The 27,921-nt window shown below is 41.6% G+C and overlaps 2 protein-coding genes across 2 annotated transcripts; one reads left to right on the top strand and one right to left on the bottom strand.

Annotated features, from left to right (window-relative positions):
* Positions 1 to 153: 153 nt before the first annotated feature.
* LOC110489538 (tartrate-resistant acid phosphatase type 5) lies at positions 154 to 4,516 on the top strand. Its single transcript, XM_021562258.2, has 6 exons — positions 154 to 372; positions 854 to 1,044; positions 2,152 to 2,279; positions 2,519 to 2,710; positions 3,579 to 3,726; positions 3,842 to 4,516. Exons 1-6 carry the CDS (start codon positions 303 to 305, stop codon positions 4,079 to 4,081), a joined length of 969 nt encoding a protein of 322 aa, XP_021417933.2. The 5' UTR covers positions 154 to 302; the 3' UTR covers positions 4,082 to 4,516.
* A 329-nt stretch (positions 4,517 to 4,845) lies between these two features.
* On the bottom strand, positions 4,846 to 15,619 carry LOC110489539 (tissue factor). Its single transcript, XM_036945691.1, has 6 exons — positions 15,250 to 15,619; positions 10,979 to 11,087; positions 8,934 to 9,127; positions 8,327 to 8,511; positions 7,050 to 7,224; positions 4,846 to 6,100 (listed from the first exon to the last, which is right to left on the bottom strand). Exons 1-6 carry the CDS (start codon positions 15,320 to 15,322, stop codon positions 5,955 to 5,957), a joined length of 882 nt encoding a protein of 293 aa, XP_036801586.1. The 5' UTR covers positions 15,323 to 15,619; the 3' UTR covers positions 4,846 to 5,954.
* Positions 15,620 to 27,921: the final 12,302 nt, after the last annotated feature.

The raw sequence follows: 27,921 nt of genomic DNA, 5'->3' as shown, positions 1-27,921 counted from the left end.
AATAAATTGATTGTCTAGACTGATCGGCATTGGTTTCTAGTGTGATCGCATCTATTTTTAAAGGTAACTCAAAGTTCCTGTTTGCAGAGCAGATAGACATTGCTTAGCCAATCAGCTGTTGTTCTGAGTCTTTTCTTCTCAGGAAGTTATTCTGAAACCACAATACTACTTCCTCTTTATAAACGGTTCTAAAGAGAACCATAACCATGTTGTTTTTCTGTTTCAGTGTGTGACACTTTGAATGACTGCTAAATCGGTCACTGTCTTTGTTTGGTAGGTCTGCACCTCTCCATACTGGTGGAATGCATCATCTTTATCTGCTGCTAATGCTGTGCTTGGCATTCTGGCCACGCTGCCAGCCACTGGAACAAGGTACGCTTTTCTATCTACCAGATCTACCAAATCAACTTCCTTACTTAAATTACTGCGTGGTTGTTTCCTAATATCCATTTATATTCAGTCTGTAATGTAATTATACCAAAGAGTGTCTTTGGTTCCAGCACACGAGATGGTATGGAAATAGAAAATAAAATAAGAATGAGAGTTTGGTCTGCTGTGTATACAGGAGGGCTTCTAAAAGAAAAACTAACAGGTCTGTGAGAGCCGGAATTCTTACTGGTTGGTAGGTGATCAAATACTTATGTCATGCAATAAAATGCAAATGAATTACTTAAAAATCATTCAATGTGATTTTCTGGATTTTTGTTTTAGATTCCGTCTCTCACAGTTGAAGTGTACCTATGATATAAAAACAATTACAGACCCCTACATGTTTTGTAAGTAGGAAAACCTGCAAAATCGGCAGTGTATCAAATACTTGTTCTCCCCACTGTATGTGTCACCTGTCCTTTAGCATCGCTGCGGTTTGTTGGGCTGGGGGACTGGGGAGGCATCCCGTTATTCCCCTACTACACCCCTCACGAGCAGGCCATCGCTGCAGAGCTCGCCCGGACGGCACAGACTCTGGGATTGGACTTTGTCCTCAGTCTGGGAGATCATTTCTACTACAAAGGAGTGGAGGACGTGAATGATCACCGCTTCAAGGTCACTTCACACTACAGTTCGCAATACAGTCGCTCTGCAGCACTGTTCACACTGCAACACATAGGCTGCGTTTACACAGGCAGCCAAGATCTAATCTGTTTGTTCAAAATACCAATTATTGGCACAAAAAAAAAAATCAGAAATGTTCGACCTGTGTAAATGCAGCCATAGGCTTGGGTTGAAACGCCACACGACAGCAAACATTATTGTGATGAAAAACTCATCAACTGTTGTGACAACTCCTAGTAAACATATCTTACCATAGGCAGTTAGATTGTAACTTAACATCTCAACATATCTAACCTATCTGTCGTGTGTGGCATTGTGAAGAATGTGAACACGGAACACACATACAACAGACATACGGAAGGAAGGACTTTGAAAATGGCAAGAGAGCGAACAAAATATCTAATGCTCCATTCTGTGTAACAGATTGTGAAATATGCATTGCGATAAGAAGTGTTGTGTCACAGTTGTTCCCTGTTTCTAAGCAGCCAGCCAACTTTGTGAGAGAGAGAATGTGTTTTAAAAATAATTTTACAAAAAATGTGACCTTTTATTAACTAGGCAAGTCAGTTAAGAACAAATTCTTATTTACAATGATGGCCTACTCCGGCCAAACCCTAACCCAGAAGACTCTGGGCCAATTGTATGCCGCCCTATGGGACTCCCAATCACGGCCGGTTGTGATACAGCCCGGAATCGAAACCAGGGTCTGTAGTGAATCCTCTTGTTAGTTGAAGAACACAGTGACGTAATACAAACTGACAAGACGGCGTTCAGATCACCGTGTTCTTGTATAGCGAAGAGGACACTTTCTTTTCTCACTCCTAGAGCACTTGATTCTCCTTTTTTTTCCCCCCTGAAATAAAGTGAAGCGTCATGCCCTCTTGTGGTAAAATATTGTACATCAACTATTTCTTCAGAGCATTCAGATTGTATTAGTGTTGCAGCACACATAATTTTTATTCATTATAACTAACTATGACTATTGATATGTTATATATATATCCGTTATATATCATATCACTCTAGTTTTTCATCCTTCAGTCATTTTCCTGGGTTGGTAATTATCAATTTTTTTGGTCTTTTTTATTTCTCCTGCAGTGTACCTTTGAGGGTGTCTTCTCCCATTCCTCGCTGGTTGACATCCCTTGGTACTTGGTGGCAGGGAACCATGACCACATTAACAACGTCTCCGCTCAGATCGCTTACTCGAGCAGATCGAAGAGATGGTGAGCAGCTTAAGTAGAGATCTTTAAAAACGGTGTGTTAACGCCACGCATCCTGAAAACAACATTAACATGCCAATTAGCAGATGCTTTCATTCAAATAGTGTATACATTTAGAGTATGTGATCCCTGTTTGGGAATTCAACCCACAACCTTCTTGTTGTTTGCTAGCGACACTCTCTTACCAACTGAGCCACACAAAACAGGACATTCTGTGTTGTTCTCCCCTCTTGTTGCCTCAGGAGGTTCCCGGAGTTGTACTATGAGCTCCAGTTCAAGGTTCCCCAGAGTAACGTGTCAGTGACCATCCTGATGATTGACACGGTGGTGCTATGTGGGAACACCTATGAGGGGACCCAGCCCAAAAGAGAGGAAGTCCTGGGGGCTTCTGCCAAGCAGTTGGACTGGATCAACTCCAGACTGGCAAACAGCAAGTAAGGTCCATATGGTCCAGTTTCCTGGAACCAGATTAAGCATAGATAGTCTAGGACTATGCTTAATCTGGGTTTGAGAAACTGGCCCTGAAAGGCAACAGGTCAAACACAGCCTCTCATTAAGTATACACTGTTCAAGCACATCGGTGAAACAGCAGACAACTTGTTCTGTGAGTAGATAATGGCTTGGATGGATTAAATGTTTTTCAAGGTGGAGGAAAATAAAAGTATTTGATTTAATAAGTTGTCGTTTGGGCCTAGAGAAAAGAATGTGAAGATTTCGAACCATGAAGAGATCCGGCCACACCCCTCTTTTAGAGATCCCTGACTGACCACACCCCTCTTTTAGAGATCCCTGACTGACCACACCCCTCTTTTTGAGATCCCTGACTGGCCACACCCCTCTTTTTGAGATCCCTGACTGACCACACCCCTCTTTTTGAGATCCCTGACTGGCCACACCCCTCTTTTAGAGATCCCTGACTGACCACACCCCTCTTTTAGAGATCCCTGACTGGCCACACCCCTCTTTTTGAGATCCCTGACTGACCACACCCCTCTTTTTGAGATCCCTGACTGACCACACCCCTCTTTTTGAGATCCCTGACTGACCACACCCCTCTTTTAGACTCCACTCTCATCACTATTTGAATCAATAAATACCTTCACACTGCTACACACACATTCCTCAACTGTTACTGAATGTGGAATAGAAAACTCCTGTAACGAGAGTTGGGTTTGTTGAACCACACGCGCACGATGAGTAACCTTTCCTGACACATGAAGACTTGTGCTAGCTTCCAGAAGATAATACCTCTGCTTTAGCTCAGGGGGCTAACACGGTCTTTTATCTGTCATTCTCTCCCAGGTCAGAGTTCCTTGTGGTGGCTGGTCACTATCCTGTGTGGTCCATTGGTCATCACGGCCCTACAAAGTGTCTTTTGCGTAGACTACGGCCTCTGCTGAAGAAGTATAATGTCACAGTCTACCTGAGTGGCCATGACCACAGCATACAGGTGGCTATTATACATATTATGACCATACATATACATACAATAACAAAGTGACAGTTTGAAGTGTTAAGTTTTAAAAGACAACTGACGTTGACCTGACTCTCTATACTCTCACCAGTTTATCAGAGAGCATGATGGGAGTCCCTACGTGGTCAGCGGCAGCGGGAACTTTGTAGACCTATCCACCAAACACGTCAAGACCTTCCCGTCGTCATGGCAACGGTTCTCCAACGCTGTCAACCTTACGTCCGGAGGATTCGCTTACTTTGTAGTCACAGAGAACAGTATGACTATCAGCTACATTCAGACTGATGGGAAATGTGTTTACCAAACAGCACTGGCAAAACGCAAGGTCTGACACACACACACACACACACACACGCACACACACACACAGAGGTATCATCAGATAGTCAACAATGAACTGCTATAGGTCTAATATGCTGTCTGTTTTTAACCTCTTAAACCCTGACATTGTTGACCAAACAAGGCATTATATTGTATACTACGTTCATGAAGTGCATTTCAGTTACAGAACTGTAAGTCCAACAAACACATGCGTAGTACTGTTAGAAAGGTAGGAACTGATAAAGGTGTCAGAAACTGTGACACCAACAGAGCCTGTGGTACAGCAGGACAAAACAACTGAAATTCATATTTGTATTAATTCATTTTTTTCAGGGAGTGTGTGAGGGGAGAGGGGGGGAGGGGGTTGGGGGGGGGGGTCCCCCAATTGTCCCCATGTTGGCGCATAAGAGATTTTAAAGTTTCAAATAAAATACATCACCAATTACTGTTCTAAAAGGATAACACGTTTTTTTAATTATTAGATATTTGACCTGATGGTGGCCCTCTACACATTTGCGAATACCCATTGGAACACAGACATTTTAAAAGCGCAGCTGTTTTTGCAACTCGCCAAGCTGAAATCTCTATCTATCCATTGATTTAAATGTATGTATCCCCCTGTCTGATACCCAGTTGGACCCCTAGATGGCAGTAAGAGATCACATGACGTCTCTTGGCCACTTGGAAACCAGTTGCGTCTGGTTTGGGTACCAAAATGGTTGAATGTATTTTCAAGCCTGACATCTTAAAATGAACGTAGCAATCGGTCCTTTCACGTTATATAGTTTAATTTATTGAAGTAAAACACAGACAGATGAGGAAACTTCAAATGTAAACGAGTGAGCTATCTAAATGGAGCATTCAAGGTCATTTGGAAGTAAAATCCATTGTTTTACAATGACCATCAGGATGTACCCTTTTTCCAAGCATACTACCTGTTTGCAATTTTGGAGACTTGACCTACATTGCATACTCTATGAATTTGACCACAGTGTATGATTTATGGCTTTTACTCTTACGTATTTGCCTAACTGTTTGGTATAAATATATATTAAATCTCCAGACAATACTATTTACTGATCACTCAAACCTCTAAACCAGGGGTCCGCAACTGGCGGCACGCGGGCCGAATTTGGCCTGCGGGAGTTTTCAGAGGAAAATAACAAATAAAAAAATTATTTTTATTTTGTGGACACAATCGACTGTAAAAACACCAGGAAATCAGCCTCCTAATGATTTTAATTTGAAGAAGTCTGTTCCTAAATATTCCCACGCATAATGGAGACAAAACGTGATCTTATACAAATGTAGTGAAGATTTGAAATGACTTTCTGTTTGGGCTTCTTGTGGTCAATTTACAGTGTACAAATGATTTGTAATGATGTTCCCGGCCCGACCATCCGCTCAAGAAGACAATCAGCCCGCGGCTGAATGTAGCTGTTGATCCCTGCTCTAAAACATAAATATATCTTAATATAACCAAATGAACAAATAGTACTTCCAGAATGACTACACATAATACATTAGGGATCGTCGGAAAAAAATGATCTATCCTACTAATCATCATTTCCCAGATCATTTCTTTTTCAGCCGTCTCCCAAAATCAAAATATATTTTCCCAAAGACGATATCAAGTTTTTAAAAAATTATATATATATATATATAAAACACGTTGGTAGTGTTTCTGAAAGCTAATATTATGTGCCACTTCAACAAATAAAAAGGAACATATTTGTACGGAAACAAAATCTACACTACAGTTATGTGTACCATATTCACTGTGCGACTTCACAGAAGAATGTTGACCTGCAGCCTCCATTTCAAAGTCCAGTTTAGCTGTACATTGTGTTCCCAATTGTGTGTCGACGATACATTTTTTTTTTTTACACACTTCTTAGTGGCACTCCTTCTTTCCCACTTGTGTTGGCTTTCCTTGTGCGTTGGCAGCACACCACTGTGACTACGATAGCCACTACTATGATCGTAATGACGAGGAGGAGGAACCCAGCGATCACACCGATTCCAAACTCTGGAGAGGAAACGGGATGGTGGGCTGTTATTGGGCTGCATGATGATTCACATATACACACGCACGAGCGCACGCACACAAACACACACACACACGAGCGCACGCACACAAACACACACACACACACGAGCGCACGCAGACACACACACACGAGTGCACGCAGACACACACACACGAGCGCACACACACACACACGAGCGCACACACACACACTGGAATTTTTGCAGTGTTGCACTTCACATGAGTCTAAACATGAGTCAATAATATTTATTTCACCTTTTGCATCCCATACACATCGACCCACTATGACAAATGATAAGCACCGAAAACCCAATTTTCCTCATCACTCACAGTGAGTAAATGATAAGCACAGAAAACCCTCTTCTCCTCATCACTCACAGTGAGTAAATGATAAGCACCTAAAACCCTCTTCTCCTCATCACTCACAGTGAGTAAACGATAAGCACCTAAAACCCTCTTCTCCTCATCACTCACAGTGAGTAATTCTATATTTGTAATACCAGGTCTTGGCATTAGCTAAGTGTTCAATATTCTCAGTAGAACATATGAATATCAACTCCCTTCATTATAATGTCCAACATGAATTATGGAGTTATATATATATATATATATATATATATATATTAAAACAGGCACAGATTTCCTTAATGAATGCAGTAACATGCCACTTAACCGATGCACAAGTAATAGGTAATAGGTACAGGGACAGCACAGGAGGTTGGTGGAACCTTAATTGGGGAGGACGGGCTCGTCCAATGACAGGAGCGGTTTAAGTGGAATGGTATCATTCCATTTGCTCCGTTCCAGACATTATTAGGAGCCGTCCTCCCCTCGCCAGCCACCTGTGAGTGACAGCATCCGTTATATTATTAGCATGTGATCCCTGTGGGACTTGAACCGATAACCGTGGCATTGCTAGTATCCTTACCTTCAAAGAAGGACTTATTGGCACCCGGTGAACATTGTGTTTGACTGAGCTCTCCCAGCTGTTTGTCTGTGCTGCGGGAGGGGATGTAGGCCTGGACGTTGAAGCAGTAGCTCACCCCAGGATCTATATCCCTCCTGTCTAGCTCTATCTCACTGCTGGCAGACATCTTGGTTTTCTAGAGGGACAATTACATAACGAAGGGCTTGTATTATGTCTTCTTCTGTAGTTCAATTTCTATTACTTGTTCAATACTGTTGTATAACGTCATTAAAATAGTATATATTAATGACACACATGGGAGAGATTTCCCATGCAATATAATCAGAAGTTTCACGTTGGCCAAACTCTTATTTAGTTATATTCCTTGACTTGCTCCTCCTACACCATTGAGAAATGTCCTCTATCTCACTGGGTTCAGCCCCAGGCCCTAGAGTACTCTGAGGAACTGTAAATATTACTCTAGCCCCAGGCCCTAGAGTACTCTGAGGAACTGTAAATATTACTCTAGCCCCAGGCCCTAGAGTACTCTGAGGAACTGTAAATATTACTCTAGCGTAGGCCCTAGAGTACTCTAGCCCCAGGCCCTAGAGTACTCTGAGGAACTGTAAATATTACTCTAGTGTAGGCCCTAGAGTACTCCAGCCCCAGGCCCTAGAGTACTATAGCCCCAGGCCCTAGAGTACTCTGAGGAACTGTAAATATTACTCTAGTGTAGGCCCTAGAGTACTCTAGCCCCAGGCCCTAGAGTACTCTGAGGAACTGTAAATATTACTCTAGTGTAGGCCCTAGAGTACTCTAGCCCCAGGCCCTAGAGTACTCTGAGGAACTGTAAATATTACTCTAGTGTAGGCCCTAGAGTACTCTAGCCCCAGGCCCTAGAGTACTCTGAGGAACTGTAAATATTACTCTAGTGTAGGCCCTAGAGTACTCTAGCCCCAGGCCCTAGAGTACTCTGAGGAACTGTAAATATTACTCTAGTGTAGGCCCTAGAGTACTCTAGCCCCAGGCCCTAGAGTACTCTGAGGAACTGTAAATATTACTCTAGTGTAGGCCCTAGAGTACTCTAGCCCCAGGCCCTAGAGTACTCTGAGGAACTGTAAATATTACTCTAGTGTAGGCCCTAGAGTACTCCATCCCCAGGCCCTAGAGTACTATAGCCCCAGGCCCTAGAGTACTATAGCCCCAGGCCCTAGAGTACTATAGCCCCAGGCCCTAGAGTACTCTGAGGAACTGTAAATATTACTCTAGTGTAGGTCTGTCCTCCCTTTTGAGCTTACCTTGCCCGTGCTCGTTGCTTTCCCAAAGGTGACTTTGTACTGCAGCTCATCAGCGAAGACATCCCGCATGGTCTTTAGTTTGTTCTGCTCGTTGAACAGGGCTACGGGAGGGTCTTCCACATACAGGGTGATCTTCCTCTTATCTTTGCTCACCTCAATCTTGAACTCAGGTCTGCCTATAAGAGCTGGAAGGGAAATACCACGAGACGTCAACATGCTTCCTTGTCACACCTGGCGCCCACTTGGTGACACTGGCATGCTGTTGAACTATCCCAGTGATTTATAGAAGAACCCTCTTTTCCCACTGATTTATAGAAGAACCCTCTTTTCCCAGTGATTTATAGAAGAACCCTCTTTTCCCAGTGATTTATAGAAGAACCCTCTTTTCCCAGTGATTTATAGAAGAACCCTTTTTTCCCAGTGATTAATAGAAGAACCCTCTTTTCCCAGTGATCTATAGAAGAACCCTCTTTTCCCAGGGATTTATAGAAGAACCCTCATTTCCCAGTGATTTATAGAAGAACCCTCTTTTCCCAGTGATTTTAAAGAATATGGCATGTGGAAAATATGACAGTAGTCAGGTGGTTGTTACAGCGGGAGTACCTACTGTCTTGGTAAGGGGTGAACCCTTCCGAACTGGTGTGGGGGAACTCTGTGAGGTCAGAGTTCACTCTGTGTAGGGGTTCTGAGAAGACGTCAGCTGAGTATGTGGCCTTCAGGTCAGTCAGAACGTTGGACAGGTCACACTCAGTCTCCATGGTCCGAATACAGTGTTGGTTCCACTCTCTTATCTGACCAACACTTAAATAGATGGAATGGTAGGGTTATCGTTATCTTCAAAACATGTTTGTTTTGTTGCATTAGGTCATTCATTGGGTCTGAATTAACATTACAAATCAAATCAGGTTGTATTTGTCACATGCTTCGTAGACAACAGGTGTAACTAACAGTTAAATGCTTGGTTGAACACTAAAAAAAGTACAAAATTGCAATTTTGGAACTTGAGTTATAATCTTGAACTCATTGCACCACGTCACACACAATGTACTTCAATTAAACAGAGACGAGTATTCCTTCTCCCTCCTACTGCCCTCCAACGCATCGACCTGACTCTTCAAGGTCAGAGACTGAGTCTCCAACACATCGACCTGACTCTTCAAGGTCAGAGACTGAGTCTCCAACACATCGACCTGACTCTTCAAGATCAGAGACTAGGTCTCCAACACATCGACCTGACTCTTCAAGATCAGAGACTAGGTCTCCAACACATCGACCTGACCCTTCAGAGACTGAGTCTCCAACACATCGACCTGACCCTTCAGAGACTGAGTCTCCAACACATCGACCTGACTCTTCAGAGACTGAGTCTCCAACACATCGACCTGACCCTTCAGAGACTAAGTCTCCAACACATCGACCTGACCCTTCAGAGACTGAGTCTCCAACACATCGACCTGACTCTTCAGGGACTAAGTCTCCAACACATCGACCTGACCCTTCAGAGACTGAGTCTCCAACACATCGACCTGACCCTTCAGAGACTGAGTCTCCAACACATCGACCTGACCCTTCAGAGACTAAGTCTCCAACACATCGACCTGACCCTTCAGAGACTGAGTCTCCAACACATCGACCTGACTCTTCAGGGACTAAGTCTCCAACACATCGACCTGACCCTTCAGAGACTGAGTCTCCAACACATCGACCTGACTCTTCAAGGTCAGAGACGACTGAGTCTCCAACACATCGACCTGACCCTTCAGAGACTGAGTCTCCAACACATCGACCTGACCCTTCAGAGACTGAGTCTCCAACACATCGACCTGACCCTTCAGAGACTAAGTCTCCAACACATCGACCTGACCCTTCAGAGACTGAGTCTCCAACACATCGACCTGACTCTTCAGGGACTAAGTCTCCAACACATCGACCTGACCCTTCAGAGACTGAGTCTCCAACACATCGACCTGACTCTTCAGAGACTAAGTCTCCAACACATCGACCTGACCCTTCAGAGACTGAGTCTCCAACACATCGACCTGACTCTTCAAGGTCAGAGACGACTGAGTCTCCAACACATCGACCTGACCCTTCAGAGACTGAGTCTCCAACACATCGACCTGACCCTTCAGAGACTGAGTCTCCAACACATCGACCTGACCCTTCAGAGACTAAGTCTCCAACACATCGACCTGACCCTTCAGAGACTGAGTCTCCAACACATCGACCTGACTCTTCAGGGACTAAGTCTCCAACACATCGACCTGACCCTTCAGAGACTGAGTCTCCAACACATCGACCTGACTCTTCAGAGACTAAGTCTCCAACACATCGACCTGACCCTTCAGAGACTGAGTCTCCAACACATCGACCTGACCCACTGAGTCTGGGAAGAATAGATTAGTGCAGGCCTCCCATGGTCATGGGATTATAGGCACCATCTTTTTTATGTTTCATGGAGACTTTTCATTTCTTGAATAGTAGTAGGAAGTAATAAAAGCATTTGGCTCATGATATGTAGGAAACTGGAGCTTTTTCAATGTTTAGTTAATAATAATTGAAGTGGCAGTTAAATACACTATTTTATGGAATTGTTCGGTCTTCATGTAAGTTCACAACACTGTAATATCAGCATGTAAATGATTTACTTACACAGAATATTCAACAGTGTATGAATAGTTGAAAGGTTTAGAATCCCACATAAGCAGTGTTTTGAAGTTGATAGACAACCAGGAAACGTTCTGTGCCTTGGGATAGTTACCTACATGAAGAACAAGATCAGTTACCTACATGAAGAACAAGATCAGTTACCTACATGATTAACAAGATCAGTTACCTACATGAAGGACAAGATCAGTTACCTACATGAAGAACAAGATCAGTTACCTACATGATTAACAAGATCAGTTACCTACATGAAGAACAAGATCAGTTACCTACATGATTAACAAGATCAGTTACCTACATGAAGAACAAGATCAGTTACCTACATGAAGAACAAGATCAGTTACCTACACGAAGGACAAGATCAGTTACCTACATGAAGAACAAGATCAGCTACCTACATGAAGAACAAGATCAGTTACCTACATGATTAACAAGATCAGTTACCTACATGAATGACAAGATCAGTTACCTACATGAAGGACAAGATCAGTTACCTACATGAAGGACAAGATCAGTTACCTACATGAAGGACAAGATCAGTTACCTACATGAAGAACAAGATCAGTTACCTACATGAAGAACAAGATCAGTTACCTACATGAAGAACAAGATCAGTTACCTACATGATTAACAAGATCAGTTACCTACATGAAGAACAAGATCAGTTACCTACACGAAGAACAAGATCAGTTACCTACATTAAGGACAAGATCAGTTACCTACATGAAGAACAAGATCAGTTACCTACATGAAGAACAAGATCAGTTACCTACATGAAGAACAAGATCAGTTACATACATGAAGGACAAGATCAGTTACCTACATGAAGAACAAGATCAGTTACCTACATGAAGGACAAGATCAGTTACCTACATGATTAACAAGATCAGTTACCTACATGATTAACAAGATCAGTTACCTACATGAAGGACAAAATCAGTTACCTACATGAAGGACAAAATCAGTTACCTACATGAAGAACAAGATCAGTTACCTACATGAAGAACAAGATCAGTTACCTACATGAAGAACAAGATCAGTTACCTACATGATTAACAAGATCAGTTACCTACATGAAGAACAAGATCAGTTACCTACATGATTAACAAGATCAGTTACCTACATGAAGAACAAGATCAGTTACCTACATGAAGAACAAGATCAGTTACCTACATGAAGGACAAGATCAGTTACCTACATGAAGAACAAGATCAGTTACCTACATGAAGAACAAGATCAGTTACCTACATGATTAACAAGATCAGTTACCTACATGAAGGACAAGATCAGTTACCTACATGAAGGACAAGATCAGTTACCTACATGAAGGACAAGATCAGTTACCTACATGAAGGACAAGATCAGTTACCTACATGAAGAACAAGATCAGTTACCTACATGAAGAACAAGATCAGTAACCTACATGAAGGACAAGATCAGTTACCTACATGAAGAACAAGATCAGTAACCTACATGAAGGACAAGATCAGTTACCTACATGAAGAACAAGATCAGTTACCTACATGAAGAACAAGATCAGTAACCTACATGAAGGACAAGATCAGTTACCTACATGAAGAACAAGATCAGTGACCTACATGAAGAACAAGATCAGTTACCTACATGAAGGACAAGATCAGTTACCTACATGATTAACAAGATTAGTTACCTACATGAAGGACAAGATCAGTTACCTACATGATTAACAAGATCAGTTACCTACATGATTAACAAGATCAGTTACCTACATGAAGGACAAGATCAGTTACCTACATGAAGAACAAGATCAGTTACCTACATGAAGGACAAGATCAGTTACCTACATGATTAACAAGATCAGTTACCTACATGAAAAACAAGATCAGTTACCTACATGAAGGACAAGATCAGTTACCTACATGAAGAACAAGATCAGTTACCTACATGAAGAACAATATCAGTTACCTACATGAAGGACAAGATCAGTTACCTACATGAAGAACAATATCAGTTACCTACATGAAGGACAAGATCAGTTACCTACATGAAGAACAATATCAGTTACCTACATGAAGAACAATATCAGTTACCTACATGAAGGACAAGATCAGTTACCTACATGAAGGACAAGATCAGTTACCTACATGTAATGTTAGACAATGACAATGAGTGAAAGTGAAATAGTTAGGACAGTGTGCCTTTGCAGAAGAGCATCACATGGGACATTCCCTGTACTAAGCCTGATCCAAGAAGTTGCCAGCAAAAAGTGAGGACATTGTGGCTTTTAAATGCAGTATGTGATTTATCCATATAGACTTGTGTGTTGTTTAGCAACAAAACCAACAGGTGTGTAAAACAGACGGGATTGGCTTAGGTTGTTGACAACGTGTAAACTATATTTAGTCTCCTATGTTTATTGAAAACATAAATACATTTTCACAATGAGCACTTGTTGTCTCTCAAATACATTGTTACAGTTGTTGGTTAGCCAGCGAGCGAATTTTTTTGACATATTAGCATAGACATGACATCAGTCAATACTTCTCAAAACAAGACATGGTATCAAGAACAACAACAAGATTAAACGATCTGAATTTAGACACATGATTCTCCACAAGACAGCGTCTTGTCATTGACCCGTTTACATGCACACCAATATCCCGTTATTATTCAGGATACGTATGTATTCAGTTTCGCATGTCATGTGTGTTGTGTGATGACTCAGTCCGATTGTCAAACAAATTACTTCAAAAAGTAGGCTACCTGAGCATTTCAATCCTTCATAATAATTCCATAATCATCTTTATTTTTTTGCTGATACTCTGTACTGGACATTGTAGCCTAACGTTACTTGACCATAATTTAGACACGTTTCTACTTATAATTTCCTACATTTGTCAGGCCCTATTATAATTTCCGACATTTGTTAGGCCCTATTATAATTTCCTACATTTGTTAGGCGCTATTATAATTTCCGACATTTGTTAGGCCCTATTATAATTTCCTACATTTGTTAGGCCCTATTATAATTTCCTACATTTGTTAGGCCCTATTATAATTTCCTACATTTGTTAGGCCCTATTATAATTTCCTACATTTGTTAGGCCCTATTATAATTTCCTACATTTGTTAGGCCCTATTATAATTTCCTACATTTGTTAGGCCCTATTATAATTTCCTACATTTGTTAGGCCCTATTATAATTTCCTACATTTGTTAGGCCCTATTATAATTTCCTACATTTGTTAGGCCCTATTATAATTTCCTACATTTGTTAGGCCCTATTATGATTTCCTACATTTGTTAGGCCACTGTGTGTCAACTATAGTTTGATACATGCAGCTTCTCTTCTGTCATAACTTGTTGCCCCCAGAAGACTAAATAAAGTAGTTCTCACCAGAATAATGTCTTACATTGGCAGAATGAATGCATTAGTAATCTATTTAACAACGCTAAAGTTGTCTGTTTCATTTAGGGACCGGGGAGAAAAATGTGCAAGAACTCCAAAACAGTGGAAAAATTTGTCCTGTGCAACATGGTCCAAAATGTCATCGGTTTGACCGGTTTTAAGGACATTTTAAAGCTGAGAAAACGATGAAACACGTTTCTGATTAGACTTCAGTTCATCTTGAGTTGCATATTTGATGTGGTCGAAATACTGTATTCTTGCATAACAGTGTTAAAGATAACGCGTTACACTCACATTCGTATTTCCTCAAGAGATGCTGAAAAAAATAAATCATAAGTTGCTCTGGAAAAGAGCGTTTGCTAAATGACTAAAATGTAAACAAACAAAAAATATTTATCCGTTGCTGTTCCCGAGACAAAATTAAACTGTATTGTACTATTTTACTAGGAGTTAATATTATATTATAGGCCTACAGTCATTGTCCATATTTCAGTTACTATTCCATGTAACCTATATGAATTTAAATTAGGAATTGTCTTTATGTATGGTACAGGGATACTCGTGAGCGGGATATTAAAAGTGAATGTAAACAGTTTACCCCGAATAAAATCTTAAACGGGATATTAGCTATTAAGTGGGTTATGAGCTACTATCCCGGATACTGTGCGCATGTAAACATGCTCATTGTTCCTAACTATCTGAACATCCAGAATCACAACGACACGTGGACTTCTGCCCCATTGAAGCGTGTGCATCGTTTTCGTGATGTTGTCAGCTAAACCCGTCTGGACTATTTGTCTAGTGTACAGCTTTTAGGATTGTAGAGGCTAGTTTTATATTTTAATTGCACGTGGAGTTTTTGACTCACCTGAAACACAGTTCGTAAAAAATAGTACAGTACACAATCTCATACAAAACGTTTTCCTTTCCATTTTCAACATGTTATATTCCAACAGGTCCGTGTGAAAACCGCAATCCAGTGGAGGTAGAAGTGAAACGTGACTCGGGTCTCTGGGCGCCACTGAAACGAGTCGGCACCGATGCACCTCTGATTGAAATCCGCTCCCTTGTCTTGGCCAGCTACTGTCAGTCCGTGTTTAAACGCGCTGTCTAAAAAAGAAAAAGACGCGTTGTGGTTTATTGCCGGGTGGGATGGGCTTCTGATACTAGTGTATGCAACTTGCTTAACTTGTTTTGTGATGACAAAAGCATCGTAGCCTACTGTACAACGAACAGCTGGTGTATAGCTTCCTGTAAGTAGCCTCGTAAAATGTCATTCATTGCAAATACGTTTTATGGACATGTGCAAATACATTACATTAGCGCACGAGCATATGACATCATGCGAGAAAAAAACAAACATTTTAGTGGCCCCCCAGTTGACTGCGGTGAGTACATGCTATGTTTAAAGTTAGTTTCCTGCAATTCTATTAAAAAAAATTCCCCATGGGGTGTAGAGAAAATGTAATTTTAACACTAGAACCGCGAAATAAGACATTTTGGCTGCTCATGAATTAATTAATCTGCCATTTGTTTTATCATGCCATTTGCCATTTGTTTTATCATGCCCCCCCCCCCCCCCGACTTCCTTGACTATTCTTAAATAAGTCTATACAACCCACTGTCCGTGTTAGAATCTTAATATCACATACAGAACTGGATTTTATAACCATTTTTTTAATGGTTTCCCCCATCGCCTCTTCTTCTCCCGACAGTTGAAAGTGCAGTGACCCTAGCGAATAATCTCCCAGATAATTGGTTCATACCGAAACTAATTTCACACATATAACAACAGATGAGATAAATTAGGTAACGTATGATGGGGAGAAAGGAGGTGAATGGGTGAGTTGATGAGTGAGGGGAAGCGAAGGATGCATAATTATGTAATCATTGTGAATGAAGAACAGGGCCGGCCATTCTATTGTATTGATCGTTTCTAGTTCCACTGAACAAAAATATAAATGCAACATGTAACAATTTCAAAGATTTTACTGAGTTACAGTTCATATAATGAAATCAGTCAATTTAAATAAATGATTTAAGGCCTAATCAATGGATTTCACATGACTGGGAATACAGATATGCATCTGTTGGTCACAGATACAGGACCAGTTCAATACCATACTATATACAGGGTCAGTTAATACCACACTATATACAGGGTCAGTTAATACCATACTATATACAGGGTCAGTTAATACCATACTATATACAGGGTCAGTTAATACCATACTATATACAGGGTCAGGTCAATACCATACTATATACAGGGTCAGTTAATACCATACTATATACAGGGTCAGTTAATACCATACTATATACAGGGTCAGTTAATACCATACTATATACAGGGTCAGGTCAATACCATACTATATACAGGGTCAGTTCAATACCATACTATATACAGGGTCAGTTCAATACCATACTATATACAGGGTCAGTTAATACCATACTATATACAGGGTCAGTTAATACCATACTATATACAGGGTCAGTTAATACCATACTATATACGGGGTCAGTTAATACCATACTATATACAGGGTCAGTTAATACCATACTATATACGGGGTCAGTTAATACCATACTATATACAGGGTCAGTTAATACCATACTATATACGGGGTCAGTTAATACCATACTATATACAGGGTCAGTTAATACCATACTATATACAGGGTCAGGTCAATACCATACTATATACAGGGTCAGTTCAATACCATACTATATACAGGGTCAGTTAATACCATACTATATACAGGGTCAGTTAATACCATACTATATACAGGGTCAGTTAAATACCATACTATATGCAGGGTCAGTTCAGAGGAGGTGATGTTGCCTACCCTCACCACCTGTGGTCGGCACGTCAGGAAGTCCAGGATCCAGATGCAGAGCGAGGTGTTCAGACCCAGAGTCCTAAACTCGGTACTTCCTTAATATTAGATTTTGTGCACCAGCTGTTATTTACAAATAGACACAGACCTCCTCCACTTGTCTTACCGGAGACAGCTGTTCTATCTTCCAGATGGACTAAAAACCCACCATCTGTATGTTATCCATGTCGTCGTTCAGCCACGGCTCGGTGAAACACAAGATATTACAGTTTTTAATGTCCCGTTGGTAGGATAGTCTTGATCGGACCTCATCCAGTTTATTATCCAATGATTGCACGTTGGTTAATAGGACGGATGGTAGAGGCAGATTAACCACTCCCCGTTGGATCCACGTTGGCTAATAGGACGGATGGTAGAGGCAGATTAACCACTCCCCATCGGATCCACGTTATCTAATAGTACGGATGGTAGAGGCAGGTTACCCACTCGCTGTCGGATCCACGTTGGCTAATAGGACGGATGGTAGAGGCAGGTAACCCACTCGCTGTCGGATCCACGTTATCTAATAGGACAGATGGTAGAGGCAGATTACCCACTCCACATCGGATCCACGTTATCTAATAGGACGGATGGTAGAGGCAGATTACCCACTCGTTGTCGGATCCACGTTATCTAATAGGACGGATGGTAGAGGCAGATTACCCACTCCCCATCGGATCCACGTTATCTAATAGGACGGATGGTAGAGGCAGATTACCCACTCGTTGTCGGATCCACGTTGGCTAACAGGACGGATGGTAGAGGCAGATTACCCACTCCCCATCGGATCCACGTTGGCTAATAGGACGGATGGTAGAGGCAGATTACCCACTCGCTGTCGGATCCACGTTGGTTAATAGGACGGATGGTAGAGGCAGATTAACCACTCGCTGTCGGATCCACTTTGGCTAATAGGACGGATGGTAGAGGCAGGTAACCCACTCGCTGTCGGATCCACGTTATCTAATAGGACGGATGGTAGAGGCAGATTACCCACTCCCCATCGGATCCACGTTGGCTAATAGGACGGATGGTAGAGGCAGATTAACCACTCCCCATCGGATCCACGTTGGCTAATAGGACGGATGGTAGAGGCAGACTAACCACTCCCCATCGGATCCACGTTGGCTAATAGGACGGATGGTAGAGGCAGGTTACCCACTCGCTGTCGGATCCACGTTGGTTAATAGGACGGATGGTAGAGGCAGATTAACCACTCGCTGTCGGATCCACGTTATCTAATAGGACGGATGGTAGAGGCAGGTTACCCACTCGCTGTCGGATCCACGTTGGTTAATAGGACGGATGGTAGAGGCAGATTAACCACTCGCTGTCGGATCCACGTTATCTAATAGGACGGATGGTAGAGGCAGACTAACCACTCCCCATCGGATCCACGTTATCTAATAGGACGGATGGTAGAGGCAGGTTACCCACTCGCTGTCGGATCCACGTTGGTTAATAGGACGGATGGTAGAGGCAGGTTACCCACTCGCTGTCGGATCCACGTTGGTTAATAGGACGGATGGTAGAGGCAGATTACCCACTCCCCATCGGATCCACGTTATCTAATAGGACGGATGGTAGAGGCAGATTACCCATTCACCGTCGGATCCTTACAAGGCACCCTACTACTTTGAAGAATCTCAAATCTAAAATATATTTTGATTTGTTTAACCCTTTTTTTTTTTGGTTAGTACATGATTCCATATGTGTTATTTCATCGTTTTAAAATCTTCACTATTATTCTACAATGTAGAAAATAATAAATAAAGAAATAAAGAAAAGCCCTTGAATGAGTAGGTGTGTCCAAACTGTTGACTGGTAGTGTACGTTCCCTATGTCTCTTCTTCATGTCTCTTCTTCGTGTCTCTTCTTCGTGTCTCTTCTTCGTGTCTCTTCTTCGTGTCTCTTCTTCGTGTCTCTTCTTCGTGTCTCTTCTTCGTGTCTCTTCTTCATGTCTCTTCTTCGTGCGAATGACGGGGATTTGGGCCTTGTCCGATGTCTGAAGTAAATCCATTGCGTCCGACTCATTAAATTAAAAACCTTCATCCAGTTCGCGGTGAGTAATCTCTGTTCTGATGTCCAGAAGCTCTTTTCGGTCATAAGAGACGGTAGCAGCAACATTATGTACGAAATAAGTTACAAATAACGCAAAAAAAACAAAAAAAACACACAATAGCACTATTGGTTAGGAGCCCGTTAAACGGCAGCCTTCTCCTTCGGCGCCATTCTTCATTATGGGGTATTATGTGTAGACTAATGAGAAAAAACAACAAATAATTCATCCATTTTAGAATAAGGCTGTAACGTAACAAAACGTGGAAAAAGTCAAGGGGTCTGAATACTTTCCGAATGCATTGTATGGCCAATATATCACGGCTAAGGGCTGTTGTTTAGCACGACGCAACGCGGCGTGCCCGGACACATCCCTTAGCCATGGTATATTGGCCATATATCACAAACCCCTTGAGGTGCCTTATTGCTATTAGATACTGGTTACCAAGATAATTAGAGCAGTAAAAAAAACTGTTTTGTCATACCTGTGTTATAAGGTCTGATATAACACGGCTTTCAGCCAATCAACATTCAGGGCTCTAACCACCCAGTTTATAATTGTGTTTATATACAGACATAGTTCTTTTCCCCCCCCCCTACAATCCTGTGGCTGTACAACGTGTCTAGAAGATGATATCGGATATCTCGATGTAGCCCACTAGATTCCTGGAACATAGTTGAAATGGCCCAATGACTAATATCTAAAGTTACAGGTCTTGACTGATATGTACACACTATGCTGTTACAGCAACAAGACACATGGTAACTGTACATCCTGCCAAATCAAGCAAACGTCGCTATCTTACCGATCTCAACTTTGATAACATTGTTCCAGAGCCAAATTCATGTTATGATTAAAAAGCATGACTGATGAATAATGTCACAAGAGTGAGCTGGGTGTGGTAAAACATACACACTATTGTCGCAACTATCATGTTCACCAATTGGGAATTCACACAGACATCCACACCCCAGCTTACACTGACTGCTCGTCTGAAATCTGACACACTATCCAGTCTGATCGGGACCAGGAGTTTCCCCAACCACTGCGTCTGTGTGTGTGTGCGTGTGCGTGTGCGTGTGTGTGTGTGTGTGTGTGTGTGTGTGTGTGTGTGTGTGTGTGCGTGCGTGCGTGTGTACGTGTGCGTGTGTGTGTGTGTGTGGACGTGTTTAACTATTTTTGTGGAGACCAGAAGTCCCCAAAAGAATCGCAAATGAACGAAAGTTTGACTAACTGGGGACATTTTGTTAGTCCCCAAGAGGTCAAATGCTATTTCTAGGGGGTTTAGGTTAGACTTACGTTAAGGGTTAGGGTTAGGGGTTAGGTTTAGGGAAAATATGATTTTGAATGGGACTGAATTGTGTGTCCCCACAAGGTTAGACTGTGGGTGTGTTTGTGAACAACGATGTTGCGTGAAAGAAACGCACTCCTTGAGGGATGTCTCATTGTCCTGATCCTCTCCTTGTGTTGTGATAACAAGACAACATACACATACTAATCCTGCTGTAAATCATTCTGAACGTGTCTGTGGCTCATAGAATGTTTTACATCTCATGGACTCATCGACCACATGCTCTTCTACCACAAGACAACAGTACACTTGACAGCAGGTGAATTGATCAAATCTTTGATTGATTCAAATAGATTACATTACTGATGATATTTCCTATAGGACCTATACTGCATAGCAACATTTCTTTGCCAAGAACCTTGGTCGGGAGTAACCATCCTTCATTTTCTGGAGCCAAGGTCAGTTATTCCCAGGGGGCCAATGACCAACCATATTTAGTAAACCTTCTGTTAACCCTTATGGTAATTGCAAACAGATTGGGAAACAATGTCAGTGGCTAGTTACAGCAACAAGCAGCCCCTTCCCTGAAAGAGTCCCATTTTACACTTCCTGTAATTCTAGAGTATGTAGCTCTCATACCAGAGTAATGCTACTGTGTCTACAGCTGGTGACCATTGGTTTAACTTTATAACAATATGTGCAACATTAAGAGAGATCAGAGAAGGAGAGATCAGAGAAGGAGAGACCAGAGAAGGAGATATGAGAGAAGGAGAGACCAGAGGATAGGTCAGATAAGCAGAAAATATAATCTATTTAGATCTGCCTCTGAGAGATTTCATTCTAAAGCTCCTTTGGAGGTTTGAAAGAAAACCTGAAGAGGAAACATTCTCCAGAAACTTAGATTATACACTGTTCGAAAAAAAGGTTCTATCTAGAACCTAAAATGGTTATTCGGCTGTCGCCATAGGAGGACCATTTGAAGAACCCTTTTTGGTTCCTGGTAGAACCCTTGTGGTTCCCTTTCCACGGAGGGTTCTACAAGGAACCCAAAAGAGTTCTACCTGGAACCAAAAAGGGTTCTACCTGAAACCAAAAAGGGTTCTCCTATGGGGACAGCCGAACAAGAACCCTTTAGGAACCATTATCATTCTAAGAATGTAGTCTTGACTTTCTCACAGTTTTCGCTCACATTATATCTAAATAGTTTACTGAAAGACACGTAAGGAGGCTCATAGTGAGTGACTCCATGGACTTTGTATAGACGCGTAAAGAATGTATCAGCCAATAGCGATACATGAACCAGGCTATCACTAGACTTAGACCGCAGACCTGCACCTTGTAGTAGTTCAGTGATTATCATCATTAGTTTGTTCTTAATTTGATTCAACTTAGGCGCTACAACTAAATTACACTTCACTTTTATCTTTACATTTTAATCAAATTCAAAGTTCCAGTGAGTGAACTTCCTGTGTGTGTTTTGTGCAACAGGAAGACGTGATGTACACAAGATCCTGTGTATGTCCCGAATGTCACACTATTCCCTGTAGTGCACTACTATTGACCAGATCCCTATGGTCTGATGTGATATAGTGCAGTGAGTAGGGAGTAGTGTACCATGTTGGATGCACGCGCTGACTTCATCAGCTGAGCAAGGGTCTGGTCTGGACAGGGATGAAGATTGATCAGGCTGTAGTGTTACTTGGCTTTAGCCCTGCTCTGCTCTGCTCTGCATTCCACAGCCACTCTGGCCAAGAGAGTTTAGGGAGATTGATTTAATTAAAGCAAGGATCTTCAACTGGGCTTTTACACAAGTATTCTGGGAACTCTGAAAGCTGTTTTAATTAGGTGGCTGTTGTTATAGTGCAGGTTCACCAGGTTCTCATTTTCATCCTTCTCTGTTTCAGAAGTGTGTAAAGCCCTGAAAGAAATTGATGCAGAAAAATCCCCTGGTCCTGATGAACTAGACCCCTGCCTCCTACACCTAGTCGCAGACATCATTGCTCTCCCCTTAACATGTATTTTTAACCTCACACTTGATGTTCAGGAAATCCCCAAGTTATGGAAATCTGCTTTTGTACTGCCTCTCCTGAAAGGTGGAGATCCCTCGCTACTTGACAACTATCGACCCATATCAAAATGGTCTGTACTGTCAAAGGTACTGGAGTCCTTAGTTAGTAGACAGCTAAAGGTCTACCACCATGAAAACAACATCTTAAATGGAATGCAGCCAGGTTTTAGGTCTGGCCACAGCACTGTTTCAGCAACATTGAAGGTTTTAAATGACATCCACTGTGCTCTTGATAAGAAGTTACATTGTGTGTCTGTTTTTATTGATTTATCAAAGTATTTTGACCATGCTGTGTTAGTGCAAAGGTTAAAATGTTGTGGAATTACTGGTCATGCTCTAGATTGGTTTATAAATTACCTATCAAATCGTACACAATGTGTAATGGTGGATGGTTGTAAATCTGAGTCCGTAGAGGTGGTGCTCAGGTGTTCCGCAAGGTTCTATTTTGGGCCCACTGTGGTTCATTTTGCATATGAACAACATTGGGGATCTTATTGAAACAGCGGATGTTCATTGTTATGCAGATGATACTGTTCTTTATTCAAGTGGTAGTAGTTTATCTTTAGCTTTTGAAACTGCTCAAAGAGCATTTTACATCATACAACAGAATCTGTATGATTTCTAAATTCAGGTTAAACTAAATGCATGGTATTTTCAAATGTCAGGCATGTTACAAATCATGTCATTGCTACATTGGCTGGACATACTATAGAGCAAGTTAAATTGTACAAATATTTGGGTGTGTGGGTTGATGATAAGCTGAGCTTCACTGTGCATGTAGAGAACTTGATAAGGAAGCTCAAGCTGAGAATAAGTTTTTATTAAAGGCATAATGCTTGTTTTTCTCTGGAGGCCAGGAAGGAGCTGGTACATTACTGGTGTACATTACTGTCAGTTTTAGATTTTAGTGATGTTATATATATGCAGGCCTCAGCCTTGATTCAGTGTGTCATGCAGCCCTCAGGTTCATTACAAATCAGAAACGTCTAACACATCATTGTGATCTCTACAGCGCTGTTGGCTGGTCGTCATTGACCTTGTGTAGGCTGAAACACTGGTATACACTGATTTATAAGGCCATATCGTAGGCTTAAACACTGGTATACACTGATTTATAAGGCCATATTGTAGGCTTAAACACTGGTATACACTGATTTATAAGGCCATATTGTAGGCTTAAACACTGGTATACACTGATTTATAAGGCCATATTGTAGGCTTAAACACTGGTATACACTGATTTATAAGGCCATATTGTAGGCTTAAACACTGGTATACACTGATTTATAAGGCCATATTGTAGGCTTAAACACTGGTATACACTGATTTATAAGGCCATATTGTAGGCTTAAACACTGGTATACAATGATTTATAAGGCCATATTGTAGGCTTAAACACTGGTATACACTGATTTATAAGGCCATATTGTAGGCTTAAACACTGGTATACACTGATTTATAAGGCCATATTGTAGGCTTAAACACTGGTATACACTGATTTATAAGGCCATATTGTAGGCTTAAACACTGGTATACACTGATTTATAAGGCCATATTGTAGGCTTAAACACTGGTATACACTGATTTATAAGGCCATATTGTAGGCTTAAACACGGGTATACACTGATTTATAAGGCCATATTGTAGGCTTAAACACTGGTATACAATGATTTATAAGGCCATATTGTAGGCTTAAACACTGGTATACACTGATTTATAAGGCCATATTGTAGGCTTAAACACTGGTATACACTGATTTATAAGGCCATATTGTAGGCTTAAACACTGGTATACACTGATTTATAAGGCCATATTGTAGGCTTAAACACTGGTATACACTGATTTATAAGGCCATATTGTAGGCTTAAACACTGGTATACACTGATTTATAAGGCCATATTGTAGGCTTAAACACTGGTATACAATGATTTATAAGGCCATTCTTTTTTAGTCAGGTCAGTAAATAAACATCAATTACGGTCCCATTCTGATTTGCTTCTAACAGTACCAAAAATTAGAACAGGTCATGGTAGAAATAGTTTTAGTGACTTAGCTCCGTGGTCCTGGAATTCTCTCCTGAACATTTTAAAATGTGATGATCTAGTTTCGTTGGTGGAGTTTAAACACTTGATCGATGTTTATATCATAGAAGAGTGTAATTGTCGTTGGGACAGCTGTTTTTAGTCAAGACTTTCGTGAAATGTTTTTGTTGGCCTGTATGTGTGTTTATAGTTTTGTTTAATGTTGTGTTAGTGTACGTAAGTTGTTTTGTCTGGAACGTTGTTCCTCCTGCTGCTATTGGACCAGGTCTCTATTGGAAAAGAGATGTTATCTCAATGATAAAAAACCTGTATAAATAAAGGTACAATTTCAAAAAATACAAAATACTGAATAGCTGTACTTTGTGCTAACTAAGGCAGTTAGTTAGAGTATAAAGCAATTCCCCAAAACAGATACGTCTCCAACCTTGACTACCGGGATTGGACACTGTAAATATACGTATGATACTTGGCCTCTCTACCAGTGTTCCCTCTAAGCTGAGAGCATGGGGCATGGGGCGGCAGTAGACTAGTGGTTAGAGCATTGGATTAGTAACCGAAAGGTTGCAAGATTGAATCCCCAAGCAGTCAAGGTAAAAAATATGTAGTTCTGTCCTTGAACAAAGCAGTTAACCCACTATTCCTAGGCTCTCACTGAAAATAATAATTTGTTCTTAACTGACTTGCCTAGTTGAAATTGTTAAAAAATGTGTGGCCACACACCTCCACCAGGACTGCCATGCAAGAGATTGAACTCACTGATTTTGCCCCAACAGTTGGCACTATATAGATCAATGTTTTCTCTGTGATCGAATTAACATTATATCAGCCCCTTTCCAATGCAACAAATCAACATTTGGCAAGATTGAATCTATTATTTGTTGTAGGTAGAGCCAGGGTGAATTCTATTGGAGGGGGTAGCCCATGAGACAGGGTTGAATATGCAAATAAGCCAATAGGCAGAGGGGTCGTCTACATGGTCTAATTCACTGTATGGTAATAATAATGACTTTTATTTTGGAAAGTGGTTTCTTGTATCCAGTGGCGTGCATTCATGAATGCCAAGGGAAGTCAGGCTTACCAAAAAAAATGTACAGAGAAAAAAAAAATATTAAACATAATTTATCTTTCATATTTCTGTGTTTCATGATTCTCGTTCAATTTGCAATGTATCTCACAGGAGAAAGCATCCGAGTGAGAGAAACAGCGCCCTCTGTCTGTCTCTCTATGTGTAGCACATCTATCTGATGCTGTCTGGTCCAGACGAGGATGACATTGTTGCCGCCCGTAGCATTGAAGGCAAGGAAAGCCAGCGAGCATCTGGCCTCCCTTTACAAAAATGGTAGTTTTGTTCGATAAAGTCCTTCTTTATATCCCAAAAAACTACGTTTAGTTGGCACACTTGATTCAGTAATCCACCTGTTCCACTTGTTCTACAGGTAGACAAAGGAATCCCAAAAGTTACCGGTAAACTTCATCCAAACAAGTCAAACAACGTTTCTAATCAATCCTCAGATACCCTAATATGTAAATAAACTATAACATTTAAGACGGAGAATAGTATGTTCAATTCCGGAGATAAATAACGAAGTGCTCGCCCTCATCCACGCGCGCCACAAGACTACAATCCAAATGAAAGCCACTTTGAAAAACTACAAATTCCAGCTCATTTTTCAAAAAACAAGCCTGAAACCCTTTCTAAAGACTGTTGACATCGTGTGGAAACCCTAGGAACTGTGTTTACCATCCAATACTACCAATTATATGCATATCCTAGCTTCTGGGCCTGAGTAGCAGGCAGTTTACTTCGGACACGTCAGTCATCCGACCTTCCGAATACTGCCCCCTAGCCTCAAGACGTTTTCGACACCACATACTGTATTGGCTACTGTAGGCTATATAGTAGAAACCAAAAGCTATTTCGACATGAAAATGTTATGGGATTTGCTCAATTGGTTTTGTTGGTACACACACATTATGCTCAAATAGTTCAGTCAAGACACTCTGTGTTGTGACTTCTGTATACCCTCTGTGTTGTGAATGCTGTTTATCCTCTGTGTTGTGACTGCTGTGTACTCTCTGTGTTGTGACTGCTGTGTATCCTCTGTGTTGACTGCTGTAGACCCTCTGTGTTGTGACTGCTGTGTACCCTCTGTGTTGTGACTGCTGTGTACCCTCTGTGTTGTGACTGCTGTGTACCCTCTGTGTTGACTGCTGTGTACCCTCTGTGTTGTGACTGCTGTGTATCCTCTGTGTTGACTGCTGTGTACCCTCTGTGTTGACTGCTGTGTACCCTCTGTGTTGTGACTGCTGTGTACCCTCTGTGTTGTGACTGCTGTGTACCCTCTGTGTTGACTGCTGTGTACCCTCTGTGTTGTGACTGCTGTGTACCCTCTGTGTTGTGACTGCTGTGTACCCTCTGTGTTGACTGCTGTGTACCCTCTGTGTTGTGACTGCTGTGTATCCTCTGTGTTGACTGCTGTGTACCCTCTGTGTTGACTGCTGTGTACCCTCTGTGTTGTGACTGCTGTGTACCCTCTGTGTTGTGACTGCTGTGTATCCTCTGTGTTGACTGCTGTGTACCCTCTGTGTTGACTGCTGTGTACCCTCTGTGTTGTGACTGCTGTGTATCCTCTGTGTTGACTGCTGTGTACCCTCTGTGTTGTGACTGCTGTGTACCCTCTGTGTTGTGACTGCTGTGTACCCTCTGTGTGTTGACTGCTGTGTACCCTCTGTGTTGTGACTTCTGTATATCCTCTGTGTTGTGACTGCTGTGTACCCTCTGTGTTGTGACTGCTGTGTACCCTCTGTGTTGTGACTTCTGTATATCCTCTGTGTTGTGAATGCTGTGTACCCTCTGTGTTGACTGCTGTGTACCCTCTGTGTTGTGACTTCTGTATATCCTCTGTGTTGTGACTGCTGTGTACCCTCTGTGTTGTGACTTCTGTATATCCTCTGTGTTGTGACTGCTGTGTACCCTCTGTGTTGTGACTTCTGTATATCCTCTGTGTTGTGACTGCTGTGTACCCTCTGTGTTGTGACTTCTGTATATCCTCTGTGTTGTGAATGCTGTGTATCCTCTGTGTTGTGAATGCTGTGTACCCTCTGTGTTGTGACTGCTGTGTATCCTCTGTGTTGTGACTGCTGTGTATCCTCTGTGTTGTGACTGCTGTGTACCCTCTGTGTTGTGACTGCTGTATATCCTCT

Source organism: Oncorhynchus mykiss, chromosome 15 (assembly GCF_013265735.2).
Source record: "Oncorhynchus mykiss isolate Arlee chromosome 15, USDA_OmykA_1.1, whole genome shotgun sequence".
NCBI classification, from domain to species: Eukaryota; Metazoa; Chordata; class Actinopteri; order Salmoniformes; family Salmonidae; genus Oncorhynchus; species Oncorhynchus mykiss.
Note: the sequence above shows the minus strand (reverse complement) of the source record. Positions and strands in the feature narration are given on the sequence as shown.

Excerpts from the sequence above, each read along its gene's own strand:
- LOC110489538 (XM_021562258.2), top strand. The coding sequence starts at position 303 with ATGCATCATCTTTATCTGCTGCTAATGCTGTGCTTGGCATTCTGGCCA. Across the intron at positions 2,280-2,518 it reads TCGAGCAGATCGAAGAGATG|GAGGTTCCCGGAGTTGTACT; the intron begins GTGAGCAGCTTA and ends TTGTTGCCTCAG. Across the intron at positions 3,727-3,841 it reads GCCATGACCACAGCATACAG|TTTATCAGAGAGCATGATGG; the intron begins GTGGCTATTATA and ends TACTCTCACCAG.
- LOC110489539 (XM_036945691.1), bottom strand. The coding sequence starts at position 15,322 with ATGTTGAAAATGGAAAGGAAAACGTTTTGTATGAGATTGTGTACTGTA. Across the intron at positions 11,088-15,249 it reads TTTTACGAACTGTGTTTCAG|GTAACTATCCCAAGGCACAG; the intron begins GTGAGTCAAAAA and ends TTCTTCATGTAG. Across the intron at positions 8,512-8,933 it reads GTTCACCCCTTACCAAGACA|CTCTTATAGGCAGACCTGAG; the intron begins GTAGGTACTCCC and ends TTTCCCTTCCAG.